The sequence below is a fragment of the Ananas comosus genome, linkage group 13 (assembly GCF_001540865.1).
Source record: "Ananas comosus cultivar F153 linkage group 13, ASM154086v1, whole genome shotgun sequence".
In the NCBI taxonomy this organism is placed as follows: Eukaryota; Viridiplantae; Streptophyta; class Magnoliopsida; order Poales; family Bromeliaceae; genus Ananas; species Ananas comosus.
Genome location: NC_033633.1, coordinates 2,054,313 through 2,067,613, shown reverse-complemented (window position 1 = coordinate 2,067,613; position 13,301 = coordinate 2,054,313). Strand labels below are relative to the sequence as shown.

At 39.9% G+C, this 13,301-nt stretch overlaps 1 protein-coding gene across 1 annotated transcript; it reads left to right on the top strand.

The window, feature by feature from the left end:
• LOC109719144 (probable LRR receptor-like serine/threonine-protein kinase IRK) lies at positions 6,583-10,639 on the top strand. The gene is made up of 2 exons (XM_020245676.1): positions 6,583-8,352; positions 8,920-10,639. Exons 1-2 carry the CDS (start codon positions 6,800-6,802, stop codon positions 10,379-10,381), a joined length of 3,015 nt encoding a protein of 1,004 aa, XP_020101265.1. The 5' UTR covers positions 6,583-6,799; the 3' UTR covers positions 10,382-10,639.

The window sequence follows — 13,301 nt, the reverse complement described above, 5'->3', positions numbered from 1 at the left end:
GTTAGTCATCTAACCCACTTAACTCCGTCGCATATACTATATTACGCGACTCAACTCCGCCATAAGCGGACGTACACCATTGTATTAGTCCTAACTCTTAGCGTCATGTTGTCGGCCGCCAACACAAACTCCTCGAGCTCAGAACTAACACCGCTCGGATCTATCTCTAGCCACACTAGAGATCTATACTCGATCCGACCTAATCGGATTCTTCCTCAACCAATATAGGTTTACGTTTCTCTCACGTACTTATCACCTTAGGGTTGCCAACCTAGGTCTCCTAGGTCCATCCTAAACTCTCTCTTTACTTGCTCTTAATTGCTCTGATACCAACAACTCTGTCACGCCCCCGCCCCGATACCGCTATCAATTTGGTCCGGTTCGGGCGCGGCGGACGGACGCCGAACGGACAGCACCTCTCCTGTCCGCCCAAGGCTAAGCAACCAAATCATGTACAATTAAGCACCCAGGAATTTGCTTAAATAACATACATGATCAAATACGATGCACACAAGTGCAATACATCTAAGAGCAAGAACCACAAGTAATATTCCAGTGTATAAAGAGAGATAGTCTAACTATTACAACCATTCAATAGTTACATCATTTGATTACATTACATTTTCATTTTCCAAAATGTAAATACATATTTTCCAAAATACATCATGGCTCTCCAATTTCTATCCAAAATATACATGGTATCTAGTACACGAGGGTACTCTAATGCATAACGGAAAGCTACTAACTAACTCACTTTGGGCGCCATACCCTTGCCGCGATCCTCGCTCAGCTCGCCCCTGTGTGTACCTGTACCCCAAAACCATATGGGGTGAGAACTATATAAATATAGTTTCCAGTGGGTTTGGCCGCCGACGCCGCCGGTTTTTCCACTAGGTCTAATCTTTCCGAGCCTCGGGTTGGCAGAAAATCCCACTTGTACCGGTACAACCATTGAGTTGTCACCGGTACACTTTCTGTATCGGTACAACCATCAAGGTGTACCGGTACACTTCCTAGAAAATTACAACCCGAGAGCAGCCAAAGTCGATTGCTTTGGTGACCTTAGCGCTACTTTAAATACTATAATTCTCGGGATACAAGCCATAGGTCGGAACACTGTCAACGACCCTCCAGAATATCTGAAAAAACTCGGAACACAGATCAAACACTCGAACCTCGCAATTTGCAAAGGTCCAGTGTGCTACATCTGGTCTCTGGGGTAGGGCGCTATCTACGAAGCTGCGCCCTTTCCTCGCGGCGCCGCGCCGCTCGCGTGTGAACCTATAACCCTCAAAACCACACGGGGGTGAGAACTATATAAATATAGTTCCCAGTGGGTACGACCACCCAAGGGAAAAGCTCAACCCACCAGGTCCAAGGAGGCACTGCAATCATGTTAGTCCAACAGATATCTACAAGTATTTTATGCAATATTAAAATACATGAATGTGCCTCAAAACATGCAACATGAAATTCATGCAACTATGCAAGTAGATTAAATGGTTTTACTCTCTATCATTTGCCACTCTTTTATTGTTAGCCATTTTTTATTTTTAACTATTCTTTATTCTGTACTAAGGGTACTCACACCTTAGCCATATTATGCTCATTTACCATTCTTTCCTAAGGTTACTCTTACCTTAGTCACACTATGCCACTCGACTCGATCTTGAGTCAATCAACTACGGATAATCCGCGCTCTGTCCGGCTCGAGGTGAAGGAACTCTCACATGCACCTCAGCCAACCACAGCCTACCGCGCTGCATGACTTAGCAACCCGGCGGCAAAATCGTTGCACACGCCCCGCCATGGCTCAAGTCAACCGGCGGTATAATCCACAAACCGGCTTAACCATCTGGCTGCGAAATCGTCGCACACGCCCCACACCCTTCTCGGTGTGATCCATAAGTTCTGGGATTCCGAAATCCATTTCACATAGCTCAAGGGTTGGTCTTAATCCTATAGTGTCGACCTATCTATGTCCAATATCCTTTCCATCCTAGATCCATTTGACCATAGATTTAATGCTTTTATCACATAACCTAGGTTTATATGATTCTAGGTTCAATTCTCAACCTATGTTCTTTAACACTAGGTTCAATGCCACTCTTGTCCAACCTATGTGTAATAGACTGAAAATTTGATTAGAAGCTAATTGTGATTAAAGTGATCACAATAATGCTAAAATGCAAATTAAGCATTTCTAAAATTAATTAGCAGCTTGTGATCTGTCGTTGACATATGTTTTGGAAGTGTGAGAATAGACATGAATGGAATTGGAGTGGCTAAAGACATCCAATTGCCATTGCTACTTGAAAGCTGAAATTTTAGTCGATTGGGATCAAATTGATCACAATATTGCTAAAATAAAAATTATTTGCTTCCAAATTAATTTGGCAATTTGTAGAGGTTATTTGGCGTGAATTGGAAGGGATTAGGAGTGTTCGAAGCGAACTAGACGCGCAAGAAGGCTTTAAATTTGCTGCTGCCAGCTTGTTGTTAGTGCAGGGACTAAACTGCGAACCTGCAGAGACTAAACTGCGAACCTGCAGGGGCTGAATTGTAAACCTGCAGGCTGCAATGCATTTTTGCAAGTTTAAGGGGTTAAGATGCAGTTTTCTGAGCTTATCACTTAACCCCAGCTGAGTGGAAGTTGTACACGTGCTAGGTAACCCCTTCATCAGCTTGATTACATCCAACTTCTTCCTCTCTCTTTTCTCTCAGCCCTAAGAACAAGTTTAGGGAGAAAAAGTTTGAGAGAGTTGGATTCTCCCCTGTGCTGAGCTGCGAGAGGTAATCGAGATGGGAGATGATGCTGTTGGTGTTGTTGGTGCTGAGATCAACTTGATAAGATCCTAGATTAAAGTAAGTTGATGCCATTTTAAATTAAAATCGAAGTGGTTAGTTTAGAAAAGAGTTAAATGATTAAGTATTGGCTGCCAAAAATAGAAGAAGTGGTGAAGTTGAAGCCCCTGCTGGTCTGAACTGAAGAAATCTGGAAGAAGGAGCTTCGATTTGGGGGTATGTAAATTAAATCCCAATTAAGATTGATTATAGCTGTAATATACCGAAAATTCGGAAAATAAAGATGTCGAACTTTAGTCAAATTGACCAAAGTGCGAGGATGGAACACTTCGGAGAGTCCGAAGGTGTTAAGATGATTAAAAGTGAGTTGTGGAAGGTTTTCGAGAGCTAAAGAATTGAATTCTGCAAAACTGCAGATTTTCAGCTCTCGGGGACCGGTCCCTAAAGGGAGAGACCGGTCCCCGAACGCGTGCAGAGTGAGATAGCCGAAAAATCGGCTAAGTCCTGGAGGATCAGCTCTCGGGAACCGGTCTCTGTCTGAGAGACCGGTCCCCCAGAGACCGGTCCCATAGGGAGAGACCGGTTGCACTGCGCGCGGCAGCTCTGGCCGCGCTGGGACAACGTTCGGGAACCGGTCCCTGCTCGGGGAGACCGGTCTCTGCCTGCGCGAACTGCCCAGTTCGGGCAGTGTAATAAAGTGAAAGTTGAGGGGTTTATTAGCATTTTTGCAACCCATTGAGCTATGTTAGGGGGCTGAGGGGTTTTTCCTCTCATTCCACTCCCTCTCACACTCTCTTCTCTCCCTCTCTCTCTCTAGAAGACAAAAGAAGAAGAAGAAGAAGAAGAAGAAAGGAAGAAAAGAAGGAAGAGAAGAGGAAGAAAGTGGAGAAGAAGAAGAAGAAGTGAAGAAACTCCTTCTCCTTCATCTCTAGCTTGAAGAAAGGGAAGCTTATAAGGTAAGCTTCAAACCCTAATGTAGTAAAACCCTAGAAATGGGTTTGAATGAACCTAAGGTTGGTTTTTAATGGAATATATAGTAGTTTTGAAGCTTTCTTTTGCTTCTAAAGAGATCAAAACCTAGTTTTGATACATAGGTGAGCTTGGACCACCTCTAATGGTGAAATCCAAACTAGGGTTTTGGAAAGCCTAAGAATGGTTCTAATGGACTAATTAGAGTATAATGAAGCTACTTTTGCTTCCCAATGAGATCAAACCCTAGGTTTTGATATACATTGGAGCTAGGGCACCCAAATTGGGGCTTTTGCTCATAAGGGTTTCTAAGTGCAATTGACCCTCTAAAAACCTAATTGGGGATATTCCCGACGCGTTGGTGCGCTCGGAAAAGCATTTCGAAAAGTCAAAGTAAAGTTATGAGCAAAATGGCCTAATAAGGGTTCGTTTTGCCGCAGGTAAAGAACGAGAGGTCTAAAAATCCCAAGAAAATCCTCGGAGCACCTAAATAGACCTACAAGGTGGGTGGTGCTTTCCAAACTCATTGAAATTCTCTCTATGCCTAATGNCAAGCTAAATTTCTAATTAAGAGATCTCTGGGATTAAAAAAAAAAAAAAGGTATATGAGATATAGTTATACAATAGGTGTATGCAATGAAATTTAAATTGATTACAAGTTCCCTCCATTTTAAAATTTGGTAGCATTTAATGAGGTAAAACGACCACGCATTTAATGATCAATTAATGCAAATGGAGAGCCAAAAAAGGAGTAGAGCCCCACATTGAATATTTTGGGAAGAGTTAAAAACCCACTCATTAAAGAAGGGTTAATTACACACCCTGATGTACTGTAGCTTAGTACCCTGATGTACTCTAGCTTTAGTGTTACTTATTTACTATATTATATTATCTTTTTAATTATACGACTATACAAAAATTTTATGAATATTTATACTGTACTTTAGATTTAGATCTAGAATTTTAATCAAAAAAAAGAGAAAAGTAATTTTTATCTGTACTCTAATTCATCAGAAAGTTTATTTCAATGTAAGTATCGATTAAGCATTATATTACTATGCTAGAGGGTTTTTTCACTTTCGACAATGTATTTATATTTTTAGAGATATCACTAACTTTTTTTAATCAATATAATATATATAAATAATAAATCTATAAATATAGATGAAATTTAGCAGTTTTACTAAAAAATGCTGATTGAAAGTAGCAGAGTATAAATATATATAGGCCNTATATAGCTCATTTTGACACAGAAAATAAAAAACAAAAGAGGTTGAAAATATAGTTTAAAATAAGTTGAGAAAAGTTATCAATGTATCTATAATGGAGAGAATCATTTATATCTTTCCTACTATCTAACATTGTCTTTTAAAAAAGTTATTAGCTAACTTTCATCTAAAACAATTAGTTCCTTAATAAAAATGTAAAGATTGTCGATAAAAAAAAAATAGTATAGGAATGTATATTGAAAAAAGAAGATGGCGAAAACTAGAATAAGAAAAATGAACCTAAATGCATCTTATATTTGCTATTAAAAATTATTAATTTTAAAGCCTTTTAAATGTTTAACTAACTGTGTGTTGATCATCGATATGAGTATCTTATCATAAAAAAGGACGCGAAAGTAAAGATACTCACTACAAATATTCTATCTCAAATCTAATTAAATTATAAGGGAAAAAAATGAATATATAGTTATCTTTGAAAGTTGAAAAGCTCTCATGCATTAACTACAATACTACGTAGTTATGGTGTTGTGCTACATCAAAAGAAGCCATATTTTAATGCTTTTAATAATAATAATAATAATTACTGAGTTATTGTGTTTGTGCCATCCATGATATACATGTTTCAAGTTTCAACAACCAACCCTCCTTATGAGAAAATAAATGTAGTTGTAAAAGCACTGCGCTTCATTTGGGCTACACATAATTTGATAAATTTTTTAAGGTAAATTGCACCATTAATCCCAAACTTTTTCCTTTTTTCTTTTTTGGCGAAGTTTCATTTTAGTTCTCTTTGATGGTTTCTAAATTGCTAAAAGAGTTTCATTTTACCCTTATAAATAATTACAAATTTTATATTTTTATAATTAAATTTACAGTCTAATTATACAATTGACTAGATACTAATATACCGCCAATGTAGTAAAAAATATAATATAAATTTATAAACACTAAAATATCACATCATTGACACGTCAGTTTTTAGTGAGCTAACTTGGAGTTCCAAGTAGAAAATTGTAGAGATAATTGTCTATATATTTCTCAAAATCTTTGAAATATTTTTTTTTGTTCTTATTTTTTTTTATTTCAAGTATATCCCTCGTATATTTTATGGGTTATTTAAAAGACATCTATTGTTAGTGTTCATTAAATCATCTCGGATTAAACCTGAGTTTAATTTCAACAATAGTTAAAAAATTAATAAAAATACCTATTTTGTCTTACCTTAAGGACAAATAAGAAAAGTTAATAATGATATAACAGAATATTTGAAAGTATAAAAAATCGAAATACTTATTTTATCCCTAACTTAAGGGGCAAATAATAAAAGTTGGTGACGAAAGAAAAATATATTTGAAAGGACAAAAGAGTAATCTCACATAGATAACAGCGGTTCCTAATAGTTCACTAACAAAATTTAATTTTGAGGATATATTTCAAAGAATTTTTTAAAAATAAAAGAGCATTTCTACTACTAGCCTTCTATGAAGGGTAAATAGAAAAGTTGAAAATATTTCAAAAGTATGTAACCAATTGTCCCAAAATGGTAATAAATACTCAAATAGAGAGAGGTTTACAGGCACGGTGCACGGTTTACTGTGCACCAGGTGCGCACAATAAATTAGTTTGTCAAAAGACTCACATGTGGGCCCCATCTCTCAGCCTGAAACAGTGATACGCGCATAATGGAGAAGCAAATTTCAATGGCGAGCAACGAGTATTAAGTGTACACAGTAGCCTCACTCCTTCGTGCTCAACATATATATATATATATATATATATATAGACATAGTGTGTTAATGCACAGCGAAAGAGAGAGAGAGCTCCATTTTGGATGCGTAGTAAAACTCCATTTCTCCCTCTCTCTCTCTCTCTCTCTCTCTCGCGAGCTCGCCATTAATGGCGAACTAGCATTTTCCAAGAACAAAAGGAAATTTTTTTTGAAAAAAAGCACCACGAAAATGGCGCCATTACTATGTAACAGCTCCGTCGTCTTCTTCCTTCTCCTCCTCCTCCTCCTCCTACCTTGTTTACTCGCCACGCCTAGCGCCATTAACGACGACGTACTCGGCCTCATCGTCTTCAAAGCGGGGCTACGGGACCCCCGCTCCAGCCTCGGGTCGTGGAGCGAGGACGACGAGTCGCCCTGCTCCTGGGCCGGGGTCGCGTGCGACCACCGCTCGGGACGGGTGACGGAGCTGGCGCTCGCGGGGCTCGGGCTCGCCGGGGAGCTCCAGCCCCGCGGGCTCCTCCAGCTCCAGTCGCTCCAGAGGCTCTCCCTCGCCCGCAACGGCTTCTCCGGGGCGCTGAACCCTAGCCTCGCCCGGATCAAAACCCTAGCCGCGGTCTCCCTCGCCGACAACGCGCTCACCGGGGCCGTCCCCGCGAGCGTGGGCGGGTGCTCTGCCCTGGTCAGCCTAAACATTTCGTCGAACAGGTTGCGGGGGTCCATTCCGAGCTCAATTTGGTCCCTGTACAACCTCAAATCCCTCGATCTCTCCTTCAATTCCTTCTCCGACGAGCTCCCTGCTGGAATCGGTAAGCTTTACAAGCTTCGAACGCTCAACTTGCGCGGGAATCGGCTCTCGGGCCCGGTCCCCGCCGACATCGGCAGCTGCTATCTGTTGAAAACACTCGATCTCAGCTCAAATTTGCTCAATGGTGATCTCCCCGAATCAATGCAGAAGCTTTCCGTGTGCAGTTACTTGAGCTTGGGATCGAATTCGTTGTCCGGCCAAGTTCCCAATTGGATTGGGGAGATGAAAAGCTTGCAGCTTTTGGATCTGTCGCGCAACCAGTTCGCCGGGCGAGTCCCCGATTCAATCCAAAATCTCACTTTTCTGCAGAAACTGGATTTTTCTGAGAACAATTTTACGGGGAACCTGCCGGAATCGATTGGTGCTTGCAGAAGCTTGCTGGAATTGGACTTCAGCGGGAATTCTTTGATGGGTAGTCACCCATCTTGGATTTTTCGATCAGGACTGAAGAGGATTTCGCTTTCGGGTAACAAAATGAGTGGCATGATACAAATCCCCAGTGATGCTCCGCAGAATCTGAGCATGTTGGATTTATCTGACAACACATTTTCTGGTGAAATTCCACTTGATATCAAGAAATTTCATGAACTGAAGCTGTTAAATCTTTCAAAGAACTCGATTTCGGGTTCTGTCCCAGTGACAGTTGGAGAGATCAAGTCATTAGAAGTGCTTGATCTCAGTTGGAACCTATTGAATGGGAGCATCCCAAATGAAATTGGGGGATTGGTTTCTCTCAAGGTGCTGAGATTGGATAAGAACTCACTTACAGGAGAAATACCAGTGCAGATAGGGAACTGTTCATCCCTCACATCTTTGTAAGTTTCTCTTTTCCTTTCTATTTTTTCCATTCATGTCCTCCTTATTTCGATGTTCTATTTAGTTACTGCAATAATAATATTGAATAAATTGTTCCTGAACCTTTTTCTCTCATTATTGAGAGAGAGAGAGAGGGATTTGTTGAAGCTCCCCTTTAGAACTAATCTTTCACCAAAGCTCTTTGTTTGGTTTCTGATAACATTATTCTTTTTGCTTCTTTTGTTTTGGTGTGATAAGCGCTTTTCTGTGAGCACTGCTGTCTTAGTCAAAGTAGTTTTGGATTATCCTTAACTTTTTCAGCTAACTTTGCGCAGTTTGTCGTAGTTTATCACCCTCCCTAATCTTTAGTATTTGTCCTTTTAGACCAGGTTGGCTAATACTAAACTAGTCATTTAATTCATAATCAATACATTTCTTCTCTGTTTTTTTTTTGTCTAAATCATCTTGCATTCTAGGAAAGAATTGAAAAATGGTAAAATCATTGCTGGTTCTCTTAGTTTTAGAGTTTTCGATCGCAAACTGATTCAATTTTTTCTTTGTTCTTCGGTTGAATTTTGTTCATGAAGGATACTATCAGAGAACAATCTCACAGGGCCAATTCCTACAGCAGTAGGCAATCTCACCACCATCCAAACAATTGACCTATCCTCCAATAAACTCACTGGCACTCTCCCTAAGCAACTCTCCAACCTCCCTCACCTCCTCTTCTTCAACATCTCCCGCAACCTCTTTTCCGGCAACCTCCCCGCCGGAAACTTTTTTAACACCATTTCCCCGTCTTCCCTCTCCGACAACCCTGGCCTCTGCGGGTCTGTCCTTAACCGCTCGTGCCCCGGGGTCCTCCCAAAGCCGATCGTCCTAAATCCTAACTCCTCCTCCGATCCTGTCTCCAACCCTAACTCTCCATCCGATGCCCGTCACAAGAAGATAATCTTCAGCATCTCTGCTCTCGTAGCCATTGGGGCCGCTGCCCTAATCACGGTCGGCGTGATCACAATTACAGTCCTTAACATCCGAGTTCGCTCCTCCGCCTCTCGCTCCACAGCTGCTCTCGCCCTTTCTGACGATTACTACAGCCATTGCCATTCGCCTGCAACTGATGACAGTTCGGGCAAGCTAGTAATGTTTTCTGGGACCGACCCACAGTTTAGCTTCGGGGCCCATGCCATACTCAACAAGGATTGCGAGCTGGGCCGCGGGGGATTCGGTACTGTGTACAAGACCATGCTGGGGGACGGCCGTCCGGTGGCAATCAAGAAGCTCACGGTTTCGAGCCTAGTGAAGTCGCAAGAAGATTTCGAGAGACAGGTGAACAAGCTAGGGAAAGTAAGGCACCCAAATCTCGTCGCTTTCGAAGGGTATTATTGGACTCCATCCTTGCAACTACTTATCTACGAGTTTGTTCCTGGCGGTAGCTTATACAAACACCTTCACGAGAGCTCTCCATCGAACCATCTACCGTGGCAGGAACGGTTTGATATCATACTTGGAACAGCTAGAAGCTTGGCTCATTTACATCGTCACAACGTAATTCACTACAATCTCAAATCAAGCAACATTCTTATCGATGGGGCGGGTGAACCCAAGGTCGGGGACTACGGATTGGCCAAACTGCTGCCGATGCTAGACCGATATGTTCTTAGTAGCAAAGTCCAAAGCGCGCTTGGATACATGGCACCGGAATTCGCATGTAAAATCATGAAGATCACTGAGAAGTGCGACGTGTACGGGTTCGGGGTTTTGGCGCTTGAGATAGTGACGGGGCGGCGGCCTGTGGAGTACATGGAGGATGATGTGGTGGTCCTTTGCGATGTGGTGAGGGGGGCATTGGAGGAAAGGAGAGTGGGGGAGTGTATTGACGAGAGGTTAGGGGGTAAGTTTCCAGTCGAGGAGGCGGTGTCGGTTGTGAAATTAGGGTTGATTTGCACGTCACAGGTGCCGTCGAACCGGCCCGACATGGCCGAGGTGGTGAACATTTTGGAGCTCATCAGGTGCCCACAAGATAGCCCAGAAGAGGAGTTGATTTAGGCTACTCTTGTTTTTGTTTTTGGTCCTTTTTAGCTGGGATTTACAATATGAAGAGAAATATAGGATTTTAGATTGAAGAGAAAACTGGTTTGTTTGTTTATGGGTGAAAATAGATGGCATCTATTTTCTAATCTAATACTATTGTTGGTGAGGGGAGGTGAAAATGTTTTCAAACTTTTGTTTTGTGTTGTTTTGTACCAATGAATTTGTTTTCACTGAGCTCTTAACATTGTTTGATAACTCACAAGAACTTCACAATTCATAGATTGTAATACTATGCTAAATTTTCTCTAGCATCATCTTAGGACTAAACAAATATATCCAAGTCAAACACTAGGGAGTAAATTTTTAACTCAACCCTACTTTCATGTTATGGTTCTTTACAATGCATCTAAATCCTCATTATCTTAGTTCATTATTTAAATTAAGGAAATTATAACCACTCCCTTTGTCCTAAAGTTGTCCACAAGATTAGAAGGTACCTGAGCTGGGATTCTCTGTAACTCATGTGGGGCATTAAACAAAGTGTAAACAACAGTAATAAATTAATAAAAAGTACATGACAGGAGAGAAATAAATGAGTAAATAAATGTAAAACAATACCAAGCAATGTTGTGTTTAGAGGATCATGCAGGGTGGTGATGTTATATATGGCTAAAAAGGTTGTGAGTGCAGCAATGAAGATCACTTCTTTTGATAATATTTGATCATATTGTATAATCAAAATGTTGAAACATAACAATGTGGAGATTTAGCAGCTATGCAACAAAATCTAGTTTATTTCACAATTGTGTTATGCATCGGCAAATCCAATTCCAACCATAATCGATCTAAGTAAGAACCAGATGAAGCTAGATTGAAACAAGGCTAAACCGAAAGAAATTGAGCCAGAAACAAAATAAACGTGAATCAAGCTCTGATACTAAATATTATGCCAAAGGATTTAGGTCTAGTATAGATTAGAGTTTAAATTTTTGCCCGATACGAAACTAATATTCTTTCTTATGCACATGACCTGTACCTCTCTCTCTAGCTCCTTAATCACAAAGATAAAGTAGATCTATGTTGGTTTTTTAAGTTAAATGAAGGCTTAATTAAACCCTAATACACAAACAAGAATGTTTCCTTTCTTGGTATCAAGTAACTAAAAGACTACATATCTACATGTTCTTGGATAGACTACATAACTAAACCCTCTAGTCATCAGAAAAAGTTAAATAAAAGAAAAAAAAAAAAGGGACAAAAGGAACCATTGTCAAGATCAAGTTATTGAGAAAAACGGTGAAGGAGAATTCAATATTAACTACTTTTTTGGCCAACTTTCCGATATAGCTACTTTCGAAAGCCAAATGTTCAACGAATCAAATTGTGAAGTTTGGGAAGTTTCGAAAAGCTGAGATGAAATTATGAAACTCCAAGGTTAAAAAACTCTTATCCGAAGCTTTGCAGCTTCAGAGAGCAGCTGGTAGAGAATTTTAATATAAAGATTAAAATATTTCTTCAAATAGCTTACTAAACAACACTTATATAGAAGCTCTCCAAAGGCCAGATATAGGTTCTAAGAAAAAGTGAATAATGCATAGCTCTCTTCTTAGTAGCCTATGAAAATTTTGTACAACTCAAATGGAACATGGATCATATTGCTAGCATTCTTTGCCAAACATAAAAGAGTAAACTAATGGTCCCTAAACAATTCCATAGTTCCAACCTACTCATGTTGCATTTCCTTTTCTTTTTACTACATTTTCTTAATCAGTTGAAAATGACCTCCCAGGCATAAAAAGCATCCATTGATGCTGGCACATGCTGTAAAAGTCCCCTGCTTTTTGCCAGCTCATCTTGCCTCTCATTTTAAACACTTGCTTCTGCAAAGAGCCCCCATCCAAACCCTAACCCTAATTTCTAGTCCTACAACCAAAGCTCAAAGGCCAAGAAGAGAGAGAGAGAGAGAGAAAAGAAAAGAAAAGAAAAGAAAAGAAAAGAAAGAAAATGGGCCAGGTATCATTTAAAGGAAAAGTGAAAGGGATGTGTTGTGGTGTGACCCATTGTGTGATGTTCCCTTGCACAACTTTTTACTAGGTCATGGGGCCTGGGAAGAGCTTATTTTGTTTGTTGGGAGAGTTAATATCACTCCACTCATCAAAGCTTATGATGAGGATTTATGGCTAGCATGTTAAAGTCCTAGGGCTTGTATCATCACTCATGCCCTGGTTGCTTAGTTTATACATCAACTATAAATAATGTTCAAAAGATTTAATATACCAATGTTACCATGAAATGAACAAATCTTATACTATGGGTCAGTTTAGTTGTTGCGTTATAGGTTATAATGTTGTTCGATGCAATGTTACATGTGTGGGTCTATCAAAATAAGTAACACAGTTAAGATACTCCTAATCTCTTTTTTCTTTGTGAGAGAATAAGGAGTACTAACAACCTTTTCTTTTGCAATTAGAATCTATCTGAGACTCTTGTTCTTTGAGAGAGAGAGAGAGCATAATATCCACCTTATTCATTTTTTTAAGAGATAAACTTAGTTGAAAATATAAAGCAGCTAGATGTCGAACTTGAAAACATAGCTATCAACCATCAAATCTTTTATCGCTTGTGCCAGAAACGGTCAGTTATTTGAGACGGCTCTTATTTGGAAATATTAGAGGTTCTGTTTAACTTGATTTTAGATGCTTTGGAATGATTTCAAAAAGTATTAAGCAAATGGGGTAATTTTTGATATCGAATTTGCCATGATTTGTAATTCTCAAATATAAATAAAACTTATCTAACCAAAATACTCAAAAACTCCTTTGCGGATCCCGCAAGGATAAAACAGAAACAGTGAACAGTAAATTTCAAGTCAATCACATTCACTCAAAAGTCATGCGAATTCACTGATTTGAAAATCAATTCAACTCTACTTTGA

What these genes read in the sequence shown, in the direction of transcription:
- LOC109719144 (XM_020245676.1), top strand. Translation starts at nt 6,800, where the DNA reads ATGCACAGCGAAAGAGAGAGAGAGCTCCATTTTGGATGCGTAGTAAAA. An exon ending in TGTTCATCCCTCACATCTTT is followed by an intron (nt 8,353 to 8,919) that starts GTAAGTTTCTCT and finishes TTGTTCATGAAG; the next exon opens with GATACTATCAGAGAACAATC.